Source organism: Heloderma suspectum, chromosome 3 (genome assembly GCF_057233095.1).
Source record: "Heloderma suspectum isolate Gila_16-S chromosome 3, 16-S_ref, whole genome shotgun sequence".
In the NCBI taxonomy this organism is placed as follows: domain Eukaryota; kingdom Metazoa; phylum Chordata; class Lepidosauria; order Squamata; family Helodermatidae; genus Heloderma; species Heloderma suspectum.
Genome location: NC_139460.1, coordinates 262469630 through 262481795, shown reverse-complemented (window position 1 = coordinate 262481795; position 12166 = coordinate 262469630). Strand labels below are relative to the sequence as shown.

General features: G+C 42.3%; 1 protein-coding gene across 2 annotated transcripts in view; it reads left to right on the top strand.

Moving 5' to 3' along the window:
- Window positions 1-12166, top strand: part of HPSE2 (heparanase 2 (inactive)) — a 174555-nt gene that overhangs the window by 18970 nt on the left and 143419 nt on the right. For both annotated transcript variants that reach the window (XM_084846643.1, XM_084846642.1), the window contains exon 3: window positions 2962-3123. In XM_084846643.1, the coding sequence (XP_084702769.1) occupies window positions 2962-3123 (162 nt within the window). The remainder of the gene's footprint in view (window positions 1-2961; window positions 3124-12166) is intronic.

The window sequence follows — 12166 nt, the reverse complement described above, 5'->3', positions numbered from 1 at the left end:
GGCCCATTCCAACTCTGATTCTAGGTTTCTATAGCCTTGTGGGGATTGTGGGATAAGTCTTGAGTGATCCAACTTAGACCTGGGAGGTCACTGAAGTGAAGATGGGCAGCTGCTTATCTGTTCCCTGGTACCTTCCCTGTGATGACCTGCAGGGGTCTGTTTCCTGATAATAAGGGGTTATTCAAAATGGGGAGGCATATTAGTCCATTCTAGCAAAACCAACAGTGTCCTGTGGCACTTTATCATCTTAACAAATTATAATTACCAAATCTTTCATGGACTAGAGCATGCTTTGTCAGAAGCATGAAGTGCTATTGTCACTTGGCAGATACAAACATACACACACATACACTGGCATGAGTACAGAAAAAAAATGTTAATAGTAGAACCAAAAGGTAATGAAATGCATAGGGTAGCAGTAGGTCTTTCACTTTTCTATGCGGAACCAAATTTATACAAGATAACAACAAATTGATCTATTTGTAACAATGCTCCTGGTGGTAACATGGTCTTCATTACTGTGCTAATTTAACACCTACGTGGTCACAATTACTTTCTGAGGTGGGAAAGATACCCCTTGACTAAGTTCAAATTCAATAGGCTTGAATTCGGCAATAAGTTATTTCATACTGCAGAGCCTCATTTTGAGTTCTTTTTTGCAGAGATATAGGGTGGAAAATTTTCCAGTGTTTTTATTTTTCCTTGGAAAAATTTCCATTTCAGGGGTTCATCAGCAGCAATGAATGGATGCCAATTACAAGTGCAACATTAGGCAAGCTTCGCAGTTTCAAAGTTTTAATTAATGTTTTTCAGCTGATTATCCTTAGCAGGTATGTGAGAGAATACATATATGTCACTGAAATACGTATATGTCTCAGAGTGAAATGGAACTAATAAGTAGTGACCGTGAAACTGAAGGTGCTCTCAGTGGAAGAGAATTGAACTCTTGAAATAGATGAGTAGTTGTCATGGGTTGCTAGAATGTATTAGTGCAGCCTTTCCCAACCTGGTGCCCCCTGGATGTGTTGGACTACAACTCATAGCATCCCCAGCTGTGCTGTCTGGGGGATGCTGGGAGTTGTAGTCCAGCACACATGGAGGACACCAGGTTGGGGAAGTCTGAATTAGTGTGTCAACAGTTTTCAGTGCCTATATATATATTTGCACAATGTAAGGGAAGTACATTCTGTTGTCTTCATATTTTTACACGAATAAACAATTCTACATAATATAACATCACATTAAGAATGCTTTAATTTTTTTCCTCCAATATTTCAGGTCAAAGATGTGTGGTATGTTTGGAGAAAGAATAACATCGAATTTTTTTAAGCGTTGTTGTTTACTAAATACAAATAAAATAAACATGCTAAATTAGATCACAATCTAGTCTAGGGCATCCAAAAATTTTCTGATGCAAACTAAAAATTTTCTGATGCAAACTAAAAATTTTCTGATGCAAACTAAAAATTTTCTGATGCATATGACCCAGTGCAATTAGCCAATTCTAAATTTTCCAGAAAACCCACATCAGTGCCTTTTTGTCTGAAGTTTCCTGGGAGATTGAAATGTTCTTTCAATGGCTTCTGAATTTTGCCATTTTTATATCAGCTTCTAATGGTATGTTATTAAGTCCTGTAACTGTGCAAAAACGGGGTGGGGGGGTTTGTCAAGCACTTAGATGGTGTATAGTGCTGTGTTAACATTTATCATGACCTGTAAAGGCTTAACAGGTCATGATACATAGATAGTGCTATGTTTGGCTTGGTGGGATAGAACATCTGCAGACCTGGGCCGTGTTTCCACAACAATGGAAGGAGAAGCTAATAGAGTAGTACCAGATTTTTTAACAGGAATCAGCTTTGCTGTGAGCAGGGCTTCATGAGCAGATTTTCTGGACCAATAAAAGTTGCTTCACAGAACATACTTCTGGGTAGGGGTGGGGGTTGGAGTGATCGTCATCTGACTGGCAGAGGCTGCTCAACCAATAAGAGAGGCTTCTCCCCTCCCCCCTTTCTCCTTTCCCCTGAAAGTCCAGATGCACCTGCAAGCCTCATTGAGCACAATGGGAGTTACGTCCGAGTAGACACACACATGGGAAAGGGGGGGAAGAACACAAAGACGGGAAACCAGCCCCCATTTTAACCCACAGGACCTCATTGACCGCAATGGGAGTTATTTCTGAGGAGACACTAATGAGTTTGTTGTGGCAAAGAGATGGAAACCAGCCCCCATTTTGATGTGCAGGATGTCTATAAGGAAGCTATGAAGTAGTTACTTCCTAAGGCAATGAGCTGGAGCCTCGAGATCGTGCTTAGTCGCACTTAATCGCACTTAAGGAATTGGGCTTTAAAATGTGCCATGTCAGTTGAGGGGGTTCTCTGTAATTTATGTGGGCATTCAGAGGGTAAGCCTCATTCTGCACAATGGGAGAAATCATCCCTTGACTGGGGTCATGGGGAAAGGCACACCCCTGGGCAGGGCTAGCGTACCCGAGCTAAATGCAGGGTTTGGGGCATACAACAACGATACCAGGGAGAACCCAACTTAAGGAAAAGAATCGGACTTTAAGCAGTCTCAGGAAATCTGGTTTTTCCCTGAGAAGCTCCGGGGTGGCTGCTGGATGGCCACAACGTCATCTATCCTTAACGACCTCAACACACAGCCGGCTCGGAGTAAATCACTGGTGGTAACACCCCCCTGGTCTAGGCAAAACTTTTCTTAAGAAGGAAGGCAAGAGTGGAGAGTGAAATGTATTGGCTATGAGGAGCTTGGCTCTCAGCTAGTAGAAACAGGAGACACTGTGGAAAATTATATGGAGGGAAGCACAAACATATAAGGGGCAGGTGGGAATGAACTGTCCACAGTGGTAATGCTGTCTGGTTCCAGTTTAAAGTTTTGACTTCCTTAGTGGGACTGGAAGCAGAGTCTGTGATGTCTTTTCTCTTGTTCTTTTTTTCATAGACATTATTCGCAGCGATATTGCCTTGGATAAGCAGAAAGGCTGCAAGATCGCCCAGCATCCAGACATCATGTTGGAGCTACAGAGGGAAAAGGCAGCCCAGATGCATCTGGTTCTTCTCAAGGAGCAGTTCTCCAACACTTATACCAATCTCACACTAACAGGTAAGCCTGCAAGGCCATCTTGAGGCAAGGATCACCACTTCACTTGTAGAACAAACTGCTGCTTGTTTTGCAGTGGGAAGAGAGAGCAGGCTCCTAATAAAAGGCTTTTGATGGCTACAGAGCCACAGGGAGATCCTGAACAGACAACTCCATGTCATCTGGCATGGTACACAAATTAAAAAGTGATCTAGAGTTTGCCTCCTCACTTTGTTGGCAGCATGGATGTTGCCAGTGTATGAGAGCAAGAGAAATCAGCACACTGACAGTGTTCTATATAAACCAAGATCCAGTTCCAAAGGAAAAGAGGGATAGATAGCGGGAAGAACCATGAAGTACTAATTCTCCCATCTGGATGATCTCATGTAATAGCAATAATGGTCTTGGTTGCCTGTCAGATTCTTGGAACACAGACAATTTCCTGGATTTGATTGCACCAGCATGACTTGATATGTGGCTATGACTAGGATTCTTAATATAGTCATGTTAGCAAGAACAATTATTAATACATGTATTTTAATAGGAAGTGAAGAAAATCTGTTCCACGAGATAGAATTATATATCCTTGCTAATTTAACAGCATCTTTGTGGAGTATTATCTCACATTCCTGACCCGTCTTGGGTTTCCACTTAAGACATGCTTTAACTGATATTCCTCATTTTAAAGAGTTGTCTTTTATTTCACATGTCCTAGACTTAAGCCAAGGATGGGCACTGTGTCTGTTTTCAGGGCTACTCTATTCTCCAGATAGTGATGTGGGGACCAGAAGGGTATTTTGCCACATGACTTGGCCACTCTACCTCCAAACCCAAGGAAGAGGCAGTGTTACACATTTTGGGAAAATAATTATCTCTTCCATATGAATACAACAGAAGGCAAACATTTTACCACCCCTTGATTAAAATATGATTGGATTGCCAGTGGCCAAGTGTTTTGTAGGGCTGATCTGGCCTTCAGACCAGCTGTTGGCTATTTCTGTTGTCCTTTATTTGAAAAAAAATGTGATCTGGGGCATCTCTTAACTGCAGATTTAAGAACATAAGAAGAGCTGTGCTGGATCAGTCTAAAGCCCTATCTAGTCCAGCATTCTGTTCCCAAAGTGGCCAACCAGATGCCTACGGGAAGCCCACAAACAGGACATGAGTGCAATAGCATCTTCCTGCTTGTGTTCCCCAGCAGCTGGTATTCAGAGGCATACTGCCTCTGGTACTGGAGGCAATACCCAGCCATTATGAGTAGTAGCTATTGATAGCCTGTGAGAGACATAGCACTGGGTGCTTTTTTCTCAAGAGGCAGCTGCTATTGCTTTTCTATATGATCTGCTTTGTTGAAGGAGGCAGGGGAGCATTGACAGGCCTATCAGAAGCTGACTGCAGACTTTTACCTGGGCCTTTGCCCACACAAGCAATACAATGCATTTTGGTGCTTTTGAAAATAGCAATACATTTGGGGTGTGCATGTTTTTTTTTTAAGCGTCTTCCCCTCTCTCTGCCCTTGCTTGCCTCAGCCGAGGGGATGCAGCAGTTACTAAATTTGGTGTCCTTGAAGCCAAAGAGGCACATGCACTTTGTGTGAACCCAGTAAATATTAAAGACCACATATAAAAGAGATAATGGCCCAGATGGAGCTGAGTGGCTGTTTCTGTTACGGGTGTTGTTTGAATTATCCATGAAATGGGTCCTGGAGTGACTGGCAGGCTGCGAGGGAGAGCAGCAGGGTGCGCGTAAACTACTTATATCCCACCTGGCCAGGGAGAGGACAGAAAAGAAGGGTCCAGTTCTCACACATTTGGCCGGTGAGTGGCAATAACCCCCTGCCCCTGGAGTTGTCCAGATTGTTGCCACAGATACTCAGAAGAGAGGCCCAGGTTAAAAGTTTCCACTTGGTTTCTAGGGATGCTGGATGGATGCTGTGACACGAATGTCTATATTAGCCTGGTAAACATGGCAGATCCACTTTGTGGGGAGAAAACAGGAGGCACCTGGGTTCGAGGCTGTCCCAGCCTCCTGAGAAATAGATTTAACTGTGGTAGATGCCTAGACTTGTGCCTGGCTGATGTTTGGGCAGGATCCCTTCAAGCCATTTCTCATTCTCAGTAACACAATCCCCTTGGCTGTTTATTCCCACTTGAGCTCTTGGAATCTCCCCTGACAACTTGCTTACTCTCCAGTAAACAAACTTCCCCACAAAGGGAGGGCTCTACCCCTCCTGTACTGTTCTTCAAGGCAATTTTCAAAGAGGCCTAGAGCATTGCTTGCATTTTTGCCCTGGACCTGCCGCCTGAGGGGCACCTGGTTATTGCAGTGTCTTGGCCTTTTAAAGTGTGTTTATGGGGGAGGATGGAAGATTTCAGCTCCAGGTGTCTCTGTGAGTCAGAATGTCTCTAAAGTAGCAAAGCTTTGTCCAACCTCCTTGAATGGGATCGATGCAGCCTGATAATTGTTAAGGAAGTTTAATCTTTGATTTCATAAATGTAGCTGGGCCCTGTGTTCTCGGAGGGCAGAACATAATATTTACTTGTAACTAGACAGAACCATGTAAATATTTCTCTTTCCTATGATGGATTCTATCTTTTGAGTTGTGTAAAGGGGGTTGGGAGGACTGATACATGGGGGCAATTACACCTGCACATTCAGGATCTGAGCAAAAAGCCTTGTAAGAGAAAGATGCATCAGGCAGATTTTTTTTTTAATCGTAGCGGACAGCCCAACACAGTCAAAGACTTGCACAGGGTTATCACTTTTTTTATCAAGGCTTGCTTTGCCCCAAATAAACCTTTGACCTTGCAACTGCATCTGAGTCCTGAACTTAGCTTCTTGCACAAGTGGCTTCTTTCCCCAACTCCAGAGAAAATAACACAGGTAATATACATTTTGCTTCTCCTTCTCCATACTCCTTTTTTCTTTGCCATGCAGTTAAACAGAAACATGAGGAGAAGAGGTTACCTATGAAATGGCTGTGCTGCTACCCATGTTCAAAGCTTTGGATCAATTTCTGACTGAAAATCATCCTTCGGTGTGCAGTAAATTTCAAGAACATTAAAACTGGCAGTGGTCATATGACTGTTCCAGTTCATGGCTTGATCACCTTTCAGCCCATGACAGAATGGTAATTTTTCCTCCCATTTACCTCATTACACACTCTGACAATGACACTGACCTGGCCCTGAGACAGCAATTACATGATCATCTTGCTGTGTGGCCCAGTGCAATGTGCTTTGAACCTGCCACATGTCTAAGGATGATTTGGGGCCATGTAAATTGGCTCTCATTTCTCCCCCAAGATATATGTCCTACAGCTGATCCTCTGCCACTTTCTGAAGAGTTGTCAGCTTGGACAGGGTCCTCTTTGGTGTATAGCAGAGCCAGTCTTGTTTATATGCTGTGACTGAGCTCTGAGTGAGTGTCTGAAAAAAACAGTTCTCGAGGTGTTGTGGCCTAAATTGGGACCTGGGTGGGGCTGTGGCTCTTTTTGAATGGTGGAAACCATGTCCTTGACATTTCTCCCCTGCTCATATTTATACTTATTTTCAGCATTTGTATCCCACCTTTCTAAGAGATGTTGAAGGTCAAGCTAGCTTATAATTTAAGTGAAAACAATGCACAATGGATTGGATCCAGATTGGTCATTCTGTGAACAGAAGGGCTCTTTCCATTCAGTGGAACAGAGTGAGATCCAACGGAGGGTCTCTGCTGAAGAACGGGGGTAGGTGGGAAGACAATTTTTACATATTTCCCCTTCCCCCTGCAGTTCCCCATCCTGCTTCTCATGCTGCTCTGGAGGGTCCCACAACCATCCAGAGCAGATTTTCAGGGGGCACAAAGAGAAGAAGGTATCAGCAACAATAGTCTCACCTGCTTCCTCTGGTGTTAGCGGATTTCTGCCAACTGTAAGTCTGGATCCAACCCACCCAATAGTAACATATTTTCAGTCTATCAAATGCCCCAGGGCTGGGCTGAATATAAGACTGGTAGCTATCTGTGATAGAACCATGTGTGCTTACTCTGCAACTGAGGCAAGGGTGAAGATGCATAAGTGGAACAATGAATTATGACTCAACCTAGCTGCACACAGCAGTGGATTTCTTTCTCCTCTATTCCTGCCAAGGAATTGTTCTGGGGTGCTTCCAGGCAAGGCGTTTATTGTGCAATTGTACTACCTCAGTGTCGTCTGTACCCCCGTAAAATTCCATTTGTAGCCCTCCTGTATTTTCTCACCACTTCTTCTGTCTTTTTTTCTTACCAGAAAAAAATCTAGCAAGGCAGAAAAGGTGGAATAGCTGCACAATGCCTTTTGATAATTAGCGATAGAAGCCCTCAGCTGGAAGCACCCTTAGAGTCTTCTTCCTCCTCCTTTCTCAGCAATAGCAATCAGATAAGGCACTTGGCTAGTAAGTTAGTGTTTGGACAGGCCTGAATATTATATGCAGCAGCTCAAGATTTTCCTGATGAAGCAACGTATTTCATGGAGTAGTGCTTTTTGGAGCTGACATTTTACTACCCCTTTCCAAGTCTCTTTGATATCACATCATTTGTGACAATGACTTAAGAGTATTATACTACACTTCAGCTGCTGATTTAATGGAGTAATTCTGTGTACATCAATATTTTTGGCTTATATAGTATGCAGTCACTGTTACTGTTAACACTGAATCTTGAGGTGCTCCAAATATCTTCTGTGTACCTTCCTATGGCTTCCTTTACTGCCCTTTCTGTCAAGTTTCTGGGCAAACATGTAGAGTCTCACAGAATCATAGGGTTATAAATAATGAAGAAGAGAAATATTTTGCTCACTACTTTTAACAGTGTAGAATACTTTGCAGCAGGGTAATGTGAACGAACATGAACTGTGTATAAATATCTTATAATAATGGATGAAAAAACCCAAAATAAAAATCCTTAACCAAGAGAACATTAAACCACACACACTGTAATAAAATCATTAGGTTAGATGGGATTAAAAGACCACCAAGTTCAGGTCCCCCATTGCAAGATAGGACCTTCCCCATATAATTAGTCCATGCAATTCAAACAATAGTATGCCACAACCAGAAATCAAGAGAAATGTAGAATGGTGCCTGTATGGCAAATTGACTCTAGCAAAACCACCAAACCACATGCTATAGAGAAAAGCAAATCCTTCCCCCACCCAGTCACTAGTCTGGGAATCGTTCCTTTCCAGCCTCAAAAATAACAGTCAGACTCTTACACTGGCAGAAGTCCATAACTATTATTCTTTCTCAAGTTGTTGCATTCTGGATGTCCCAGAGGGCATGGCATAGAGCATTACTAGTAGGGTCCATGACCAACATGGAGTCCTGGTAATGTATATTGTTTGAGGGAAGCGGAAAGCATGTTTCTTGGCAGGACTAGCGGACTGGAAGTCAATATCTGCTACAATTGACTTTGTAAGTATATTGTCTTTTTTGTGTGTGGGTGTGTGTGGACAGATTACCCCTGTCACCATCACTTTAAAGTATGCATTAATTAAGGCACCTGCAAGGTTTAATCAGTAGATTAATCAGCTGAAGCTTTAGCTGATTAGTGGCGGGGAATCTTAATTGCTGAGGTTGCAGGTTAAGGATGTGCTTGTTTTTGAATATTTTATTCCTGGTATGTTACTGCAATATGGAACAGAAAAGAATATATTAAAAATGGCCTTTCCAACTCACACTGAGTAGTAACTTTTGCTTATTGTGGGTTATATTGATATCCTTCACTATCTCAAAGAAGCACCTATGCCTCAAAAGAGGTAATATGTATGCTTATTTAAATTTAAATTAATTGATCACTTGGCAAAAAAAATCATGTGATTAATTGGCTCAAATACTTTAATTACTCAACAGCCATAGCATTTGTTTTATTTTAGAGACAAATTGCTTTTTGGAGCATAGATTATGGCTGTGAAACACTCCCCTAGCATGTGGCTCTTGGCCCTATGTGTGCAGACATCCGGCTTGGTGCCTGGATTGGAAGCTTCATGCTGATATAACTAATCGCTTCCTTGAGAAGGGTGAAATGAACATTTCTCCACTTGTCTTGATGGCAAGAGCCTAGTGGACTCTGCAGTGCTTCTGTTGGGGATGCCCCGAGGAGGAATTTACTGCCATAAAGGACATGACCTGACTGTAGGCTCATTAATGGCAGCCAGATGTTACCACTACCATCATATCCTGCAACTAGGAGTGCCTGCTGTGGCGAGTGCATTACTGGGGGAGTTGGCCAAGCAAACACTGCTGACCTGACAGGCCTAGGGCTCACCATGTGTCTGCAAAGCCCTTGCCTAACCCTTGCCCCCACTCCAAATATTTCATAGTCTTGCAGCTTGCCCTCTCTTCTGAAGGGAAAAAGAGCTTTCATACAAAAAAACCCTATTCTCTATGCTTGCAATTTGGTCCAGCTCCAAGTGCTGCTCTTCCTTGGTTCACTTTGGGCAGAGAATGGAGTGGGGAGTGGGCAACACTAGGGAAATTATTCATATTCTATTACCATTTACTGGAGCAGACTGTAATGCCACAGCCTGTGGAAGAGGCCATCTTGGCAGCACAGAATGGAGAGCTCCACCTGGCTCACTACCTAAAGACACTTTCACCCATTACATCTTGCAAACAGCAGCACAACTGCACAGCCAGACCATATCTGACTCTCCGGCTTCTGCTGCTGCTGCTGCTGTTCCTCTTCACAAAGAGTAGAGGGCAAAACAGTATTTAAATGCTAAATGGATCTAGTTTGCCAAAGCTTCCATTCACAAGAAGCCAGATTTTAAGTAGTGCCTTCCAACTTCCTTTAGAAAGTTCTTTTACTTCAGTTAAGTGAACTATTAGGGAGTGTGACCAACTGGATAGCTCAGCTTTGTGTCAGTCAGAATACTGACCTAGGTTTTTCTAATTTTCTGTAAGGTACTGTTTAATCTCTCTACAAGCACGTATTCAAAGAAAGTACAGCCACCTTCAGTCATTTTGCCTAATGATAGGCTGAAATGAATAGGGCACATAGCTAGTGGAATATTCTGACTTCTGATTTCTTACATTCCAGGGAATTGTTCCCAAGGTTAGAAGGTATGGGTGGACTCTCTCCAAAAACCTGAGTTATATGTATGCTTCTTGCATTCACCATATACAAAGTAAAATGTTCTGTTTGCCCTCTGTGTTGAAGGAGCTGCCAATCTGCAACTGCCAATCTGTAGCATGTATCTGAAGCCTGCCCCAGTGTTTGGCTTGTTCTAATTAGCCTTTGATAATGATGCATCTGCTTAGGTGTGGTTCACACATTCATCACTTTATCGTTACATATTTGCTGATCCTGAGGAATGCTTGAACTGTAAAAACAATGAAAAGTATTTGAGTAGACATTGGGTAATATGAAGGTTCTCTCTGCGGTGACCCATGCACTGATGCATATCATTAGTTGTATGTGCAAACCAGCCTTAGCAGTTCTTTGTATAGAATTGGACACTGCGTTAAAGAATCCTTTTGTTCAGTTTAAGATGGCCAAGCACTCCTTTCATCAAATGTGCAAAACTAGCATGTTCACTGTTCATGAGCCCCGATTGCTGTCTTCATCTCTTTCATATGAGCAAGTCACAGGTGATCATGTGTACAGTTTTTCACAGGGACAAACAGTGAAAAGCTCAATGTTCAAGCAAGCACAATTGGAACTTCCCCTGGTCTTCCACTTCCCTCCTTGCCAACTGACTTATTTGTTCTTGCATTGTGCATTCGCTGTCTTAATTTCTGACCACTTTCTTTCTCCCACCTCATCTTTTTTGTCATTGGCTTATCTGCCTTGATGTCGTAGAGAGGCATTTCAGGCATAGGTGCCACAGCCCCTCTGGCTGCCATTGGGGCTTGCAGAATTTGAAGTCCAACGTAGACAATTTTTATTAAATTAAGCTCTATAAGTATTGGATGGTCACCATGGACTTTTGAATGACACTGTGTTAGTAGAAATTAGTTGTGTAGTTTTATTGGAGCCTTTTGATAAAAAAAAAATATGGATTACACTTGCTGCTTATGGCTGCCTTTACATTAAAGAAAAAAAACACAGTCCTCCCATTGTGGAGCGTTTTCATGTTTACAGTGGGCTCCCAGATGGTGACCACGTGATTGCTGAGAGGGGAAGTTTTTAATTTCCAAGATTATGCGGAGATCAATGAAACTGCACCATCTAGTGGCTGTTTTAATAGCATAATAATCCAATTTAAATAGATAGTTCATTATTTCCAGATCTTTTTGAGATGGAATAACCAGGAAATACCTCTGGATGTGCCCTGAAGGTTGACAACATCATGAAAAGGACCCACAAACTTCTGTGAGTGAGCAATCTGAATTGCAGGATAAAAGCTCTGTGTGAAGAAGCCCCCAATCTGATATTGTATATTTTCTTAATTTGCTTTTTCTAATGTATACATGGTTTTATGTACATCTATCATATTTACTGTGCTGAAGATTCCTAATATTTTAAGCTTTTCTACATGTATTTCAGAATAACAGATTTCTGGGACAGTCTTGGGAATGGCTGATGGAAAAATGAATATGAAAGAGAAAAATTGAGAGAAGGTTTGGTGAGAAGATTTTAACCAGGGAATGAGAAGGGGTTTGCAAGCAAAAAGATTGGGGAGGTTAAAAGGAACTTAAAAATTAGTATTTCCTGAAGAAAGCGGTGGACTAGTTTGCTTTATGAACCATTGATAGGGAAGAGCATAACGCAGTGGTAAAGATTGCAGTGGATTTTCATTTGGGGGCAACATGGAGACGGGCCTTCTTGGCAGTGGCATCCGTCTTGTGGAATGATCTTCCCTCTGAGATATGTCAGGCCTCAACACTGGTGTGTTTTAGACATTTATAGAAAACATATCTGTTTACTTTGGTTTCCCCCAGCCACGAGCTATCCCTGTAGCAGCCTCACAAAACTAGTGTGTGTGTGTGTGTGTGTGTGTGTGTGTGCAGTTTTTGTCTGGTTGGTTTTTATTCTTTTGTAAACTGCTTTGGGATTTTTTTCAAATGAGAAGCAATATGTAAATATTGATAATAAATAAATAATGCTT